General features: G+C 47.5%; 5 protein-coding genes across 5 annotated transcripts; 4 read left to right on the forward strand and 1 right to left on the reverse strand.

The window, feature by feature from the left end:
* Window positions 1-18: 18 nt before the first annotated feature.
* Window positions 19-1,702, forward strand: PG986_009717 (uncharacterized protein; the record flags this gene model as incomplete). The annotated part of the gene is made up of 2 exons (XM_066845939.1): window positions 19-90; window positions 1,064-1,702. The coding sequence occupies 2 exons, from the start codon at window positions 19-21 to the stop codon at window positions 1,700-1,702; spliced, it is 711 nt and encodes a 236-aa protein (XP_066698337.1).
* A 421-nt stretch (window positions 1,703-2,123) lies between these two features.
* Window positions 2,124-2,948, reverse strand: PG986_009718 (uncharacterized protein; the record flags this gene model as incomplete). The annotated part of the gene is made up of 1 exon (XM_066845940.1): window positions 2,124-2,948. The coding sequence occupies one exon, from the start codon at window positions 2,946-2,948 to the stop codon at window positions 2,124-2,126; it is 825 nt and encodes a 274-aa protein (XP_066698338.1).
* A 2,966-nt stretch (window positions 2,949-5,914) lies between these two features.
* On the forward strand, window positions 5,915-6,997 carry PG986_009719 (uncharacterized protein; the record flags this gene model as incomplete). The annotated part of the gene is made up of 2 exons (XM_066845941.1): window positions 5,915-6,066; window positions 6,415-6,997. The coding sequence occupies 2 exons, from the start codon at window positions 5,915-5,917 to the stop codon at window positions 6,995-6,997; spliced, it is 735 nt and encodes a 244-aa protein (XP_066698339.1).
* Window positions 6,998-12,487: 5,490 nt separating this feature from the next.
* PG986_009720 (uncharacterized protein) lies at window positions 12,488-12,779 on the forward strand (the record flags this gene model as incomplete). Its single annotated transcript, XM_066845942.1, has 2 exons — window positions 12,488-12,642; window positions 12,695-12,779. The coding sequence occupies 2 exons, from the start codon at window positions 12,488-12,490 to the stop codon at window positions 12,777-12,779; spliced, it is 240 nt and encodes a 79-aa protein (XP_066698340.1).
* A 1,561-nt stretch (window positions 12,780-14,340) lies between these two features.
* On the forward strand, window positions 14,341-15,985 carry PG986_009721 (uncharacterized protein; the record flags this gene model as incomplete). The annotated part of the gene is made up of 5 exons (XM_066845943.1): window positions 14,341-14,504; window positions 14,671-15,174; window positions 15,240-15,347; window positions 15,452-15,771; window positions 15,840-15,985. The coding sequence occupies 5 exons, from the start codon at window positions 14,341-14,343 to the stop codon at window positions 15,983-15,985; spliced, it is 1,242 nt and encodes a 413-aa protein (XP_066698341.1).
* Between the last annotated feature and the right edge of the window lie 1,007 nt (window positions 15,986-16,992).

A 16,992-nucleotide genomic window follows, 5' to 3' on the forward strand; every position in this document is an offset into this window, starting at 1 on the left:
GACTTCTTGGGGCACGATATGATGATTTTGAATAGTCTGGCGATCGCCATTGATGTGCTGCACAGTGCGGGCATATTCAGAACGAAGGGCGTAGGCCTACACGGGCTGCTCGACGAACTTTACTACCGAGTCATGCGGAAGGCACGAGAACCCACCTGGGCAGCAGGTGTGTATATATAGGGGGGTTCCTTCCCCAGAAAGTTTGAATCATTTGCTTCTTCTCCATCCTATCACTCAAACTTTCCGACCCTCCGACCTGGCACGTGCTCCTTCCCAAAACATCAGTATGGAGGCCTTCTTTGACCAATCCGTCCCGTGGTACTTGATGGATGTGCCGCCGACGGGTCCCGTGATGCAGAAGCTCCTTGTCGATTATGCCGGCATCGACGGTGCAAATGTGGACCAGCATGTCGCCAACATACGCGACAAAGCGTGGCGCGTGGTACGCTCCGACAGCATGATCTAGCACGTGTTTGGTCTCGTCAGCCAGTTGAACTTTTGGTCCGGCGCACGTCCCCTTCAGCCGGCTTCTTTCGAGCCGGCTTACCGGCTGATGCTCTCGTCGACGTCACCACGGCCCCTTCGGTGCTGCCGTCGAGATAAGAATCAACGTTTCGGGAGATCGAGCGTACGTCGAGGCTACAGCGCCTTTGCGCCCCTGACCTATAACGCCTCCGAAAAGCTCAAAATCAGCCCGATCAGCAACAAAAAGGCTCGCTGAACTATTCAGCCAAGATTCGTCGATACGATTGGCCGGCTGGCGGGGAGAGACGAGACGACGATCAGCCGGCTTTTTTTTTTTTTTTTCTCTTTCAGCCAAACGGTCGAACAAACACACTGCTGAATTTTCGGCTGATATGTAGAAAAAGGGGTCCGTCGCCGGACGCATGCTTTCTGCCCCTTTAAAGAGACATGCGTCGGCCGATAAGCTCAGCTGGCTGACGAGACCAAACACATCCCTAGTATATCTGATTTCTAACTCTCCGTTTAGGCACCCTTCCCATGCGTGGGCTCTTTCTTGTTCGCGGAGCTCGTGCTGTCGACATTCCCCGTGTACCCGAAGATCGTGGACAATCTTAAGTCGGGCACTTGGACGCGCTACCTGGAGGTCGGGTGCGGACTGGGCCAGGACATACGCAAGTTGATCCAGGATGGCGTCCCCAAAACATCGGTGCTGGGAACCGACCTCCTACCTGGGCTGCTTGAATCCGGACAGGAACTCTTCCAAGATGCAGGCGCTCTGCCATTGGGACAATCCCTCTTTGCCGCCGACTTCCTGGACACCAGCAACGACAACGTTCTGAGCAAGGCGAGCTTGGACGGCACAGTAGACGTCATCCACGCCACCATGTTCCTGCACTGCTTTGACAGGCCCACGCAGCTCCTCGCCTGCAAGCGGATCCTGACTCTTCTGAAGAGCAATCCCGGAGTCATGATCGTAGGAAAGCAAGGTGGCGTGGCGAAAGGGGCCGGCGCTCGGGAACACCCAGTGAAAGGGCCCATGGGGCAGGTGGGCGGTGTGGTGAGGACCAACTTCCTGCACGATGTGGACAGCTTCAAGGCTCTGTGGGACGAAGTTGGGCAGGCCACGGGCACTCGATGGGACGTACAGGTACGCGAGGAGGAGGTGATGGATCGCGGATATCTCTACTTTGACGAGGAGGAGCACCGCTGGTTGAGTTTCGCCATCACAATGTTGTGACCAATTTGATATGTAATTGATCATGGAACCCTTCATGTAAAAAGAAAAGCAAGAGTAATGATACTTATCCATGAGAAGTATGTTATGTTATACTAGCAAAAGGCAAAGTACATCATGCCAGTTTCAATAAGTAAATATTTGCAAAAAGCCATTGGATTGTAATCAAATTCATTCCTATTCATACAGGTGACGTTGAGTGGGTTGTACCTAACGATGGAACCGCCCTCCAGCCCTCCCTTGTATGGGTCAAACTCCTGGTGTAACTCCGACACAATGCTTGGCGATCTAGGGGAGACGTAAACTCATTAAAACAGTATCCAGAAACTCATATTGCTGACCCGCCAGCCGAGGCGTCAGAAATCATTACTCCCCACCAGACAAGAAACGTGAAATATCCAGTTTGGATGATAGCCAACAAACCTCAAGCACAGTGGTCATCCCAGGCCTCGTGTTTCACGCCGACGCCGCTTTCCTCGCTCTCGGCCGGCCCATGTGAATGATGGGGTGCGTCGGCATGAGCATGCATATGTGGGTATCCGCAGGTCAAGTTGACAGGGTCAAACTCGAACGTGGTGTGGAAAGAAGGGAACATGGGACCTGGAGGCCAAGGGGTAGGGTCATGGCCGTAGTGGCTTGCGGCAAAGTCAAAGGGGAGTTGCGTGCTGAACATATCGGTCGCTGGACTAGGCGCCAATCCTTGTGCCGTGGTGGAATACCCATCAGTATCACTGCAAGGCGTGAGGAGCCGCGGCTGAATGACGTGTGGCAAAGCTGGACTCGAGGTCGCAGAGACGGGGCCGGGAGTGAGACGGCTGTTGTACGGGCTCTGTGCCATCTCTTGCTTGATCTTGGGTGTAGGCGGCTCTGATGGGCTTCTGGTATTTGATTGCGTCATCGCTGGCTCGTATTTGACCCTCTCCTCTCTCTTGGGCTTGGGTGCCTTCTTCGACTTTGTAATGCGGTGCTTGTCCTTCTCGGCCGCCACCGTCTTGTTTCTCGGCTTGGGTTCAAGTCCCAACATGGCTTGGCGGAAGCGCGAGTATCTCATTCGTGCGGCATGGCCGTTGGTGATCTCTTGAGAAAGAATCGGATCTCGTGCCACTGCATTCCAGTCGATCTGAGGGGGTATTAGTCTCGAACAGAGCCCGGGGATCTTGAGTAGAAAGTTAGTACCCACATCCTTCAGGTTCTTCTGCTTCAAGATGGCGAAGAGGAATCGGGTCATAGCATTGTCGTTGTTCGACATGATGGGCCAGACTTCATCAAGTACTCGCCTGCGTGGCTCAAAGTTGGAGACTCTGCTTGGTGTCTGTGGCACCAAGAGGAGAAGATGAGAAGATGCTCAACTGGACGAGATACGCAATACCAGTGAAGAGCAGAGAGGTGACTGGTGAGCAGCCAGGATGGGTGCCAGATCCAAGGTGTAGAAGAGAGTGGGGTGAAGTGAGCCTCGGAACAGCTGATGTGTGAAAATTGGTGAGGAGGGCAAAGTCCATATATGTAACAGGCCTGGGTCAGATCAAACCAGGAGGGCGTGGACGATGCACTCCGGGGGTCACGTTAAGGCCGTCGTAACCAGCTATACCTAGTGGGGCGGGACCCAATGATTCTTACAGGGAGGAGTTGAAAGTGATGTTGTCCCTAGACAACGAGAAGATAATAGGATAAGTGGCTTACAAGGAACGGCATAAGAGTACAAGTCCAAGAAAAGAAGAAGGTGCATGAGAAAGGTCCTTTTGCTTGCAGCTCCCGGGAAAGGAATGGCTCTGGGCGGACGACAAGAGGCCAATGTCAGGCTCGATAAGGCGACGATGGATTCCAAGGGGACCGGGGTGCCTTTAAGTGCTTGCATACATAGCAGCACGGGGCATGGCGCTCACCAGGCCTTTTTATGACCACGCAAGCACCCAGTACATGCAGTACACTCCAAGGCATAGGCTGAGTCAAGAGAAAGTATGGTTGCCTTGAATAGGTTGCCTAGCAACTCCACGGGCATGAAAGTAATCAATAATGTTGCATCATTTGTTGGATGGCGTGGGGAGAAAAGACGCGAAGCGAAGGGATGGTGGGATGTGCGACGCGACCCACCGCGTAAAGTGGTTTTCCCTTCGTTTTTCTCCTGATGGAGGGTCTGATCCCTGCACCGACGGTAATCCACAGGCGGACCAGGCATAGCGGCAAATGAGCACCTCGCAATTGATACCACCAGAAAGTCAGTCTGGCACGACCCTCCCTCCCTTGCCATGGATGATGCATGACGAGCTTGCTTGGTACTTGCCACCGCTCCTTCGACCCGAGCTGTCGAGCGAGTCCGATTGACTGATTTGCCAATCGCACACGCACTGGGCTGCATGAGCCGCCTGCTGCGGGCGACGCCCCTATCACTTTGCCTAGCCCAGACTCCAGAGAACCATTGAGATATCTTTCGATGGATCGGACGTGCAGATCCAGGCACTCATGTCTTGATCTAGTACATATCTCTCTTAGCCCCCTACCCAGACCCTAGACCGACCGCGAGGAATGTTCTGTGGGGAGGGGGGGGGACAGTGAAACAATAGAATGAGTCACTCGAGTCATCCAATTCGGAAATGAGGGGGGCTGGGCCAGAGAAAGTTACCCAATGGCGACCTGACGGGCTAGACGGGCTTTGCTTCCCCGGCTGATGGCTTGCTGATGGCTTGCTTGCCTCGTTCTTTGGTCATCCGGGGCGAACCATTGCGATGGGCAACATGCAGCTTGAGGGCAGAGCGACGAAATATCATTGACTGCAGAGGTTGCCACCGAAAGAAAGATGACGGAAGAATGCTCAACAGTCATGACTAAACACGAACGAGTGGCACGGATTGGATGCGCTGGCATCCATCGAAACCCTCCCATATTCGGTGAATTGAGTGTGTCATCTGAGTACATGTAGCTATGTACGTAGACGGTCTGAACATATCGCCCGCACAACTGCAGGCAATCGCGTGAACAGGGAAAGGCAGCATGGAAGCAAACACTTTTTCGCCATGCCAGGCCAGGCCATGCGAGACGAGACACTACCTCGGATAACCGGGCGATTCAGATGCAGGTGAAGTCTTATAGTGCATGCGGAGGGAGGGGTGCGATACAGAAGCAATTAAGAAAAGAAATGAGCGAGGTTGGGACTCGCGTCGCCCGGTGGAGCGATCCCTCCTGGCGTGTCACGTCGCATACGCCAAAGCACGTGACGTTGCACGACGCTTTGGCGGTTTCCTCTTGGGGTCTAATGGCCCGGGGGTCGAAGCTGTTGAGCGCTGAAAACCGGGCTGACTCTCGGGCAGGGTTGAGATCGCCAGTGATTGGGTGGATCAGTCCCGTGGATCAGGGCGATTAGTGCTCTCATCCCATCCCAGTTGAGTTGGTTCCCAGAGACCCACCGTTTGCTGCTGTCGGGCCCCCGGGTGTCCAGGCTTCGGTGGCTTTCTGAGCACTCACATCTCTGCCGGCATATCTGATGAGCAACTGATCCTAGATAAGTATGCAGCGCAATTGCAATGGGCTGAGCAGAATTTTCATAATGGCGCAAATGAAATGAACAATAGTTGAGAATTGATGGACGTCGGTGGAATTGAGAGATCTGGATCGGTTGGATTGAATGCAACATGCCTCCAGAACTATCTGCTGCGGGCGATCTGGGAAGCCTGAGATCAGTGCAGCTTCATCACGTGAGCTCAGAGGTACTGTACACGTACGTTCAAGCAGCATTGAGCACCGAGGGTGAGCTCGGGCCTTTTCGTCCTGAGCTTGCGTCCCAACTGCAGCGACTGCAGTCTGCCCCCAGCAAAATCTCCGCAGGTGCGTTGCAGGCGCATGTCCCTCTGCGACACAAGCTTCTCACATCACATCTCCAAAAGCTCCCAGCTGGAAGCTCCGCTCCGAAAGCTCCAACAGAGCCCCAGTCGCCCCCCAAAAAGTTGTCGCCCGTGTTCCCTTCTAGTCATCGTTCTCCAGTGGGAAAAGCTCGTATCGTCCCCAACATCTGCCCGCTGGTCTGTTCTTTTCCTGTCTTGCACGTGCAGAAGTACCCTCAGTTAGCCGGGTACCTGCTTCTCCTGCCGTCCTGCTACCTATTACGTACGGCCGGGTACCTTACATTGCCTGAACTATTCGACGAGTTCCACTTTCCTTCCCCGTTGTTAGTCTGGAACCTCGTCGGGACGGCCCAAAAGTTAAGACGAGACGGCCTCCACGATGAACAAGAACTGGAACGATAGGGCCGACAAGGACCTCTTCTTCACCATCCTGTCCGTCAAGAACATTGGCGTCATCAGCGGTGCAGAATGGACCACCATTGGCGGCCACATGCGCACCATGGGCTACGGGTTCACGAATGAAGGGTGTCGGTATGTTCGCATCGCTATCTTGACTCTGGTCACGTCCTATCTACTTCAATATCAGCGCTACTTATGTCTTTTATCCCCTCCAATCGCCCGCCCGCCCGCCGGTTGTTTCTTGACGGCTCCTCCCCAATAGCTCCAACCCTGCCCATCTCTGTGATATGTCAAATACCTAAACTTCCGCCGCAATCAGTTGACCCGTCACCGCTGGGTTGGACACAAGTCATGTCTTTCCCTTCGACCCGCTATGAACACCCACGCTGCCAATGAGGCATATGGTTTTTGAGATGCGATACATTTTGGAATGAGATACATCTCAATCTGGCTCTCTCCTGGGATCTAACAGGCTTGTAGGCAACACTTTCAGGGCCTTCGTCGGGCGCAACACAAGCTGGAAACCAATGTTACTCCATCCGACAGCCAACGGAAGGTGGACCCAACGACGAACCCCATCACGCGCCGCCCAGGATTTGGCCGCGGTCGGCCCAGGAAGTCTGTCGCATCCCCGCCCGAGGGCACCAGTCCGGATCCAGATGGGCATTTACCACAAGATGGACTACCTTCTCAAGACGAGCCATCACAGATGACGGCAACCCCTCAGGTGCTACCATCACAGGAATCGCAATCCGTTCCTGCCCAGACAACACCCACCGGATTGCCGGCGCCGCTACCAAGCCCGGCACCAAATCATGGAGCGAGCTTGATAGGTGCCGCCAAGCCGGAGTCGCTGCCGGATCCGGGTCGTGATCCAGCGCAAGAGTCCAACTCGATAACACTCTCGATTGAGGACGGCGATGGCGACCTGGAAGATCATCACCAGGCAAAGCGACAGAGGCTCGATAACGATGCATCGGACCAGATTGAAGATGCAGCCGTCTTAGCACTGGCAGAAGATGGGGACTCAAGTCATGTTGATCCCTACGGCCCGCCAGAGTAAGCTAGCTCCCAATGACACCGACATCTTGCTGCCCGTCTTGTCGCTGACTGTTTCTAGGTTTTTTGATGAAGCCTGACAACGTCCGCCTTAGATGGCTGCCAGCCCGTCGCAGTTGAGATGGGCCTGAGAACACACGCACTGCTCGGCTTATCCTCCAATAGTACACAATCCGAAAGGGGAGCGCCCTTCCCGCTTGCCGGGGTTTCAGCACGAATGTATTGATGGGTTTATTCAAGCCTTCAGAGCTTATATGACCATGAAGCGGATGGGCTTCGATGACATAAACGCAGCGATTCATTTCTGTCAATTAACTGGGACCGTTTGGAGTTAAAGGGGTACCTGATGGCTATGAATACATGCTGAAGTAACAAGGCCCTAAACATTCAATATATGATCACGTTTCATAATTCAATGCTCTTTCCATTCAAACTAGTCATCTTTACTTTGGTCTCGTCAGCTCATGAAGCTATATCGAGTTGAATCAGAGACATGCGCGTGTGATACATGAATCTACGTGGCCCATATGTATGGAGCAGTGCAGTCATCAACAACAGCGCGTTGCATGCATTTTTCTTCTTCTTGTGAATACCAAATGGTCTGAAGTGATAATGCTTAGCCATATACTCATCAGTCTACAGAGAAACACCATGTATGTTCAACTATAGTCAAACAAGCAAGTTGTCCCTAGATTATCTTTCCAATATGAAACTGACAGGTTTGATCGTAAGGAGATGATCTTTATCCGACTGTCGTGCCTAGTATCTCTAACGTACTATGAGAACCCCTCGTTGGTTTAATACCTGGCACCTTTGCAGACCTTACTCTACCTTCTATTAGGATACCGCCGTATGTCTAGGTAGTATATAAAGCTCTATATAATAAAAAGCAACTTTCTCTATATCGCACGGTAAAGAGCGTTCGTATAATATATTAAATATTAAAGTATTATCTTAAGGAAAGAAAGAAAGAATAAAAGAAAAAGGTATTATTATATTAATAAATATATAAATAAAATATTTAACGTAGCACGTTAAGCGCGTTAAAGGGCGACCCTTTATCTTTATCCTTTTATAATATACCCTTTAATTAACTTATTAAGTAAATTAATTATCTACGTAAGTAAGATTAAAACTATTATAAACTAATAATCGTAAAGTAAAGGTACCCTAGTAATTATTACTTAAAAAAATAAAAGTCTTAACTTATTAAAGTAAATATAATATAATCCACTCGTAATAATTATTAATATAAATAATAGGTATAACCCTAAGTAAATAATTAATTACCTTATAACGTATTATAAAGTATTTTTAAATATAATTAATTAATTTAACGTAATTTATTATTAAGTGAATTATATTATTAAGTGAATTACTTTTTCTATATATTAATATTTTTATATAAATTAATTTAATTATAACGCTTAAAATTAATTCAAATTATTCGCTATTTAATTCCTCGTTTAATTCTATATCCTTTTTATATATTTATATATTATAGTTTATTTCGCCGTAAATCTTATAGCGCTTACCGCTCGTTACGCGCCTCTTTAACGAACCTTTATTTTCGCCTTTATTAAGCGTTAAACGCTTCCCTTTTACCTTCTCGTCCTATAATTATTAAAATTCCTTAATAATAAATACTCTTTAAATTAAATTCGTAATTTTTTAACTTTCCGGCGCTTAGAAAGTATTAAATTAACCTCTTAAAGTATATAATTCTCTTCTTTTAAAAGGGTTATTTTATCTATTATAGCGTATATACCTTTCGTTATTTAATTTATTATATTTATAATTAAAGTGGGGGAATTTCTTTAATAAATAAAGATTTAAGTTTTAATAAAGGAAAAGTATCGAGTCGTTTATTAAGGGTTAAACGGCGCTTAAAGGTTATAAATACTAGTTATCCCCGAACGTAATAAGTTAAGTATAGGCGTTTAAAAACGTATATTTAATTTATTAATTACCTCGTTTAAATTATAAGGGATTAAACTAAAGGTATTAAATCCGGATTTAATATTATTTTCTATAAAAATAATAAAATACACGGCCTTAAATACGTAAAAGAACTCGAGTTTTATAATATAATTTATAGAAGCTTTTATAAATAGCTCGATTTCCTTCGAATAAACACGCTTTAAAGTTAAATAAAATATTATATCGAGTGGTTAAAGTAAATAAAATAAATAGAGAGGTATATCGAATATAATAATATTATTATTTTAATAATATACTTTAAATTTAATCGAAATATAGCTTTTATAGCTATTAATAATTAAAAAGCGGTAAGGACCTTTCGTTCGCGATTTAATATATTTATTAAAGTATTTAATTTAATTTAAGCTTATCTCGTTATTAATTTAACTATTCGAAGTAAGTTTAATTATTTAATCACTCGATAAGCCGCCCTCGCGGGTTTAATTCACGAGGTAATATTAACCTTAAATAATTAAAAACGGCGGAATATATTAACCCTATAAATTAATATATTTAATTACCGTCGCTTATTCCCGATTATTTAATTAAACCGACTTCGCCTTTCCACGTTAATCGACGTATATTATAATAAGTATTAAGCCGATTATATTTATTATAAAGCTAGTTTTATCGAAATTTTAAATATCTTTATCGATAATCTTATATTTCGCCTTTATATTCGCGATTAATGTAAACTAACCGGAAATAACTTTAAAATCCTCGTAAAAAGCCCTTTAATAATCGTATTAATAATTTATTTTAATTTTTAAGTTTAGGTTACGGTTAATAAAGCGCTTAACTTAATATTTATTAACGTACTCGCTATCGCGTAACGTGGTAAAGAGATTAATTATATTTTCTATATTAATTATATTAAAAAGCATTCCTTAAATATTTAAGTTAATTATATACTTAATAAATACCTTCTCTTTTAATACGGTTAATTTATATTATAAATATCGGACGTTACGTTATAAAGTTTAGCCGTAAAGTCGATTATTTATAAAGGCTTATAAAACTCAAAAGGCTTTTATAATAACCCGTTAATTAATAAGATATTTAAGGTCTCGCGTCGCTTAAATCGTTAAAACGATCCGATATTCTAATAACTTATTAAGTATTATTATTATATAAATAAAACGCGTTAAAGTTTAATTAATATAATAAATTAAAAAAGTAATCTATTTAATAATATAATCCACTTAATAGTAAACCACGTTATAACTTAAACTTATTATAAAGATAAACGTCGTTAAATATATTAAAATCGAGGTATATTTAAATATTACGCTTAAGAGTACTTATCTTAAATAAATTATATTAATTTAATTAATCTCGCTTAATCTCGAACTTAATATTAACTAGCTTAATAAAGAATATAAATATAATAAACGTCGTAGAAATAATAAAAAGATAGAAAAGTATAAGAAAATATAAATTTAAAATTACTCTTTAATATATAAGGTTTAATAAAATAAACGATATAATAATAATAATAAGCTTATTTAATAAAAAACTCCGAGCTTATAACTATTAAATAATAAAGAACGTTTATATAATATATTAAATATTAAAGTACTATTTTAAGGAAAAAAAGAAAGGATAAAAAAAAGGTATTATTATATTAATAAATATATAAATAAAATATGTAATGTAACGCGTTAAGCGCGTTAAAAGGCGACCCTTTATCTTTATTCTCTTACGATACTTTAATTAAAACTATAACCCTATATAATAATATTCGCTATCTTATTATTCACTTAAGTTTAAGTCTTCGTCGCTAAACTATATATTATATTTCTACTTATTATAAATATAATAAAAAAGATAGATCGGCCACTATAGAGTATTAAGTGGCCGGCTTAATATTATATACAGCTAGAAAAATTCTAGGATATCGTCAACCTATGTATTCTTAATACAGTCTATAAAAACAAGATATTATCGCCGACCCCTTTTCTAAGTAGCCAGTTAGACACTCAACGTTTTTCTATCAGTACTGTTGCTTACCACACCACATAAATCCTATTAAACCCACGTAGCAGTCACTCAATAAGACCTTTCTTCACTTTCATCATTTTCACTGCTTCATCCGGTGGCCAGCACCATGCTTTCCTACTTCATCCAGCGAACTGATATTCCTGCGGCCTCGGTTTTCAGTCTAAGGCGGCATCCCTTTTTAATACATAAGAATCCATATACTCAGCAGAGGTGAGTTTTCCCCAGTTCCAAGATAGACACACATTGTTGAATCAAGCAGCTACGTCAAGCAGCTACAAACCGAGGTGATCTATCGGGAAACCCTTTGGTTTCTTCGCCGACCATCAAAAAAATTATCTTCAAGTCACGTTCCATACCCCTCTGGAGGTTGAATTGAGCCCTTTGACCCCCCTTGATGCAAAACGAAGCAATGATAAAAACAACAAGAATGTTATCTTCAAGTCGACGGCGGCGATTACTTTTCGACAAAAGCCTTGTTTCATCAACAATAGCTTTCGAGCAGCTACAAGATAGACCCATGGCAATTGGATCAAGCCGGTTCCTCTTACACGGTGTTGATTACATTGCTAACCCTCAATAATCTTGGGTTTTCGTCCGACCCAGCGACCCCATATAACTGCAGCCTTGCATTCATCGATAGTGAATTTTGGATAATTATATAATGAGTTGGAATATAATGAGTTCAAAGCAAGCATTCTTGTCACCGTTTATGTTTTGTGACCGGCTGTGAACAATCTGGCTTTCTGGTTCATTTCAGTAATCTGTTCTAATATATTGGTGCTGACGTTTAGGCAACCACATATTAAACTCACCTCCGTTACCTCACGGGGCGGTCATTACGCTGTGCTCCTTCCGTCATCTTACCGGCTTTTATTTCTTTTACCAACTGCTAGCAACCTTACCGTTCATTCTATCCCGCCGGCGAACCCTATTGACCAGCCATAAGCGACCCCGTTTCTCATCCCATATCGCCGACCCCTTTCGACACACATCACGACAATTGTGACATCTGGGTAACAAGAAATATCCCTACAGCACCAAAGTCCAAAAGCTTTACGGGGCAGTCATCAACCGGCGCTCCTTCCGCCATTGCCCCGTTTTTGGCTCCTCTGCCCGCCGTCACCAACCTTAAGTTTCACCCGTATCGGCGCCGGCCCGCTCCGGCCCCGTCCCCTTCCGGCCCCGTCCTCTTCCGGCCCCGTCCTCTTCCGGCCCCGTCCCCTTCCGGCCGGCCTTTGGCAATCCTGCTTCTCACCCCATATCGGCGACCCCTTTCGACACATCACGTCAACCGTGATTGTCTGGCAATTAGGCAACCACCCGCAGCAGCCACATTTAACCTTTTACGGAGCAGTCACTAACTTGCACTCCTTCCACTCTTGTACCGCATTTCTATCTCTTTACGCAGTCATCAACAACCAACATCCCTCACCGCAACACATTCCATCAGGAAGCACCAAACTGCCCATCAACTCACGAAACCTCACACAATTCCACCAAACCGCACGCAATCATGGCTCCCAGCAAGTGGAACGTTGAGAAGAACGAGGCTCTCCTCACCAGCCTAGGCAAGGTTATATTGAGCACTGCCACCGGCACCCAGAAGAACCTGATCGAGGACAACATGGAACAGGCCGGCTATGAAGGAACTACTTGGGAGGCTATCAGGTATGTTGAGATTTTCCTCTTTTTTCACTTTGTCTGCATGCAAACTCGAGAGACGTGACTGGGCTGCTGCTGCCGCCGCTACTCCGGCCGCTACTCCGGCCGTTCCGGAGCAAAACTGCTCCGGCTGCTCCGGCTGATCGGCGGGAGCGCCGAGAGCTCGCCGGTGACTGCCAATTATGATTTCTTCCAAAAGGGTTTGGTGTGAGCCCCGTGGTTGAGCCCTAATACGGCGACGGGCGGGTCTTGCAACTGCTGTTGCGTTCAATGCCGCTCAGATCTGTATTGCTCCTTCTGCGAACCTTCATAACACAGCCTGCCTGGTGAACAACATCTTCTCTGGCACACAAAATCATCTCCGGCACACAATACTTCCGGCACGGAAGACCTTCTCCGGCACTCAACACCTTCTCCGGCGCTCCGCACCTTCTCCGGCTCCGCACCGTCTCCGGCGCTCAATACCTCCGGCACACAATACCTCCGGCTATCATCGAAGCCGCTTCCATCCGATCTCGTCGACCCCTTCCGTCGGAACTCGCCAACGACCGAACCAGCTTCTGTCCGAACCCGCCGACATGTCTGGATACTTCCCCAAGATCCAGCGGAGCGCCTATATCACGTGGGACTCCGACGTCCACGAGGATATCCTTGTCGCTTTCCTCAGACACTATTGGCCTGACAAGGATGGCTTGGAGGAAATCCATCGTAACGTGCAGGAGATGGGCTATGCCTTCTCGTTCAGCGCCATGAGGTTGGTATTCTACTACGACACTCTTCGATTGTCCAACGACAATCGTGCCCTACCATTGCATTGTGACCTCAGTCGAAAGGGACTACGGCAGCATTTTGGGGCTCTTTCCTCTTTTTTTTTGCATTGCCATTTTTTGAGGGTTCCCAAACAGTTGAATTCAATGTACCATTCTTGGGTACCTTCCCTTTCGACGAGCTTTGGGATTTTTTATAGGCTGGGAACCTATATACACCTCGTCGACACGGTTCTTTCACCGACTTTCTTCCTTCAACCTTCCACTTCCCACCTCAGCACCTTCCTTTTCGACGAGCTCGGGGTTTCTTAGCCTATAAAAACCTCGTCGACGCCCGTCACAGTTCTTGCATTGACCTTCCTGCAACCTTCTACTTCCCAACTTCGTACCTTCCCTTTCGACGAGTCCAGGGTTTCTATAGGCTACAAACCTATAAAAACCTCGCCGACACCGTTCCTTCACTGACCTTCGTCTTTCACCCTTCCCACTTCCCACGCTTTCGACGACTTCAGGGCTTCTATAAGCTAGACTTATAAAGACCTCGTCGACGACCGTCACTGATTTTTCATTGACCTTCCTCTTGCAACCTTCCCTCTTCCACTTCCCTCCAATTCATTCAAGAACCAACTTCGATTTTCTTTTCTAGATAATCGTCGATCTTGTCACTTGAATTGTTCTTCGCTCACTCACTCAGCCTTTCACACACCTCACTCATACACCGTCCAACAACATATTTCTTGCGACCAACACACGCGTCGCTGCGCCATCGTCCTTTTTTTTCTTTCGATCGCGCCCATTCTTCCACTCTCTTACCAACACAAACGTCGCTGCGCCATCGTCCTTTTTCTCGTTCGCGCCCACTCTCCCACTCTCTTCTCCCATTCACTCTTTACCAACCACACTTTCATTCACCTGTCACTCATTCACTACCGTCATCATGGTCGGACAAGGCAAGACTGCACGCTTCAACTGGACTGAGCAGTCCAGACTCGACCTGCTCCTGGCCATCCACAAGAATGCCAATCCCACTCCCGCCCAGTGGAACTCCATCATTGAGGAAACCACCTCGAAGGGATATCCCTTCAATGCCAATGCTGCCCAGTAAATACGACTTGCCTGACACCCATCCCACCTAACCAACAGCGCAGCTCATGGCGCCTCTCTCGAGTTGATGTCTCAGTGGGGACATGAGATTGGATTTCTTTTCGTCTTCAACATGATATGGCTTTTCAGTATGATATATACTGACCATTTTTGCCTTTTACAGACAGCACCTCATGAAGCTCCGCAAGAAGGAGGGTAACTCCGCTGCCGCTACCAACAGAGCCCTGGCTCGCGTCGGCGCCAGCCACGCCCAGTACGAGCGTGAGCAGCAGGAGGCTGCCTATGCTGCCGGCGTCGCCGCCGCTCGTGCCGCTGCTGCCGCTGGTAATGATAACCCTGCTGGTCTCCCCAATCCCGCTGGTCCCGCTGGTCCCGCTGGTCCCGCTGGTTTCGCCAATCCCGCTGGTCCCGCCGGTCTCGCCAACCCAGGTGGCCCTGCCGACTTCGGTGCCCCCATTCCCCGACCCGGTTCCGCTGGCCCTGCCAACGCCCCCGCCCGCGGTGGTCGCGCTTCGCGCCGCGCCAGCACCCGCGCCCCTACTGCCCGCCCCGATGGCAACAATAACAAGCGCAAGCGCGGTGAGAGCGTCGCCAACTACGGCGATGACTTGGACAATGACGAGATCTCGGATGTTGGTGCCGACGCCGGCGACAGCGAGCCCGGCGAGTTCGACATGGACCTCCGTCGCCCCCAGAAGGCCCCCCGAAGGCCCCCCGCCGCGCTTACAAGAGGCGTGGCTCTACCGCTGCCAAGCCTAAGGTCGAGAAGAAGGAATCGAAGGTTAAGAAGGAGGGCAACGCCGAGACTGTCCCTACTGCCAAGCACGACGAGCGTCCTTAGTGAGTATTACCCTTCTGCTCATACTCACGTATTGGCCGCATCCACGATATAATCACTCCGTGGTGTATCCATGTCTAACATACTGACTTTTTTATTTCTGTAGCGAGCTGGCCCCGCCCCCCGAGTGGGATCCCGTCAACCAAGTCCTTCACCCTACTGAGTACTACACTCCCGCGTACCCTGTCGCTGGCCGCGCCCGTGACCAGTCCCTGGCCTCCCCTCCCGACTCGGTTTCCCAGGACAACGGTCGCGCTCGCACCGAGGCTCCCCCTCCTGACTACCCGGCCCATGGTTACGTCCGCGACCAGACCCTCGTTCCTCCCCCCGACTGGATGAACTTCCAGCAGTCCGGCAACGCTCATGGTTTCGGCAACATGGCTCCCGCTCCTCTCCCCACCGCCCAGAACTTCGATAACGTCTTGGGTCTGCTGCCTTCTTCTGCCAACGCCCACCAGAGCATCGAGACTGCCGGTAATGCCCACGCCAACGAGGCCCCTCCCCTTACCACCCCATGGACAACCGCGATGGCAACAACGAGGAGCGCGGCCACTCTGAGGCCCCCCCTCCCGAGTGGTCTGCCGAGCAGGAGGCCCAGGCTGCTGAGGAGAACGGCGGCCAGCCCTGGTACATGGTCTAAGCTGCTGCTGGCTTTCCCATCATCTACTATCGACATCTAATCGGAAACTGGATTACCTGGACTACCCGGCGGCATACATTACGTTTTGCTTTGTCCTCCCAACCAAACGGACGACGACTGCGGCGTTAAGTGAGCTCCTCGGGTACGATGATTTGGGATAAGGATATTCTTTGCGAATTTCCTCTTTCTCTGCGGTGGACCATGGACGATGGCGACGGAGATATACGTGGATGGACATGGGATATTTGCAGCAGTCACTGGGACTCGCATCTTGCACAACACATGAACACACAATGGCGGTGTATTTCTACTTTTCGGGAACCCTTTGCATGGGCCCGCATCATGGTTTCTTATGATTTCTACTACACACACATTTGCGTACGCTGATTGATCTTCTTTACATTTGGCCCGGCGGCGGCGGTTTCGATCCCTTTTATATCTGGGATCGATCCCCTGCTGACCACAGTGCCCTTACCCCTAATACTCCCCTTATTTCACCCCGAAGAGATCATCGTACGCATCTTTGTCATCTAGACAGATACATCTTGATGACGAAGAAAAGATCTTGGTAGTTAATGAGAAACCTGCATTGCATAGACTTACTGCTGCTTGTTTGATCGTGACTTATTAGACTAATATCCTAGGGACTCTTTTGTGTAGATGGGGAGGATCGCAATCTCCTAGCGCGTAAAACGGTTTACACGAAATTCGGGGTGAGTTTCGTTCGAGAGGTTGTGGCTATGCTACTTCGGATGAGAGTAGCAACATAAATAAGATGCTACGATATTTCGACGTTGAGTTGCCTGTGGCGATGGGATATTTAAACATATTATTACACAAATGCCTTTTGATATATGCGAGGATGGTATAAGCGCGGATGGGAAACGACCTTTGCTTAATTTTGGTTAACGTAATTTATATTAAATATTTCAGATACTGTAATAATATCGTAACGCATGGGCCAGTCACCCTTCGTGATGCTCGTGGGCCAATATCAATAAACGATG

This window comes from Apiospora aurea, assembly GCF_038362705.1.
Source record: "Apiospora aurea strain CBS 24483 chromosome Unknown utg000006l_segment0_segment0, whole genome shotgun sequence".
In the NCBI taxonomy this organism is placed as follows: domain Eukaryota; kingdom Fungi; phylum Ascomycota; class Sordariomycetes; order Amphisphaeriales; family Apiosporaceae; genus Apiospora; species Apiospora aurea.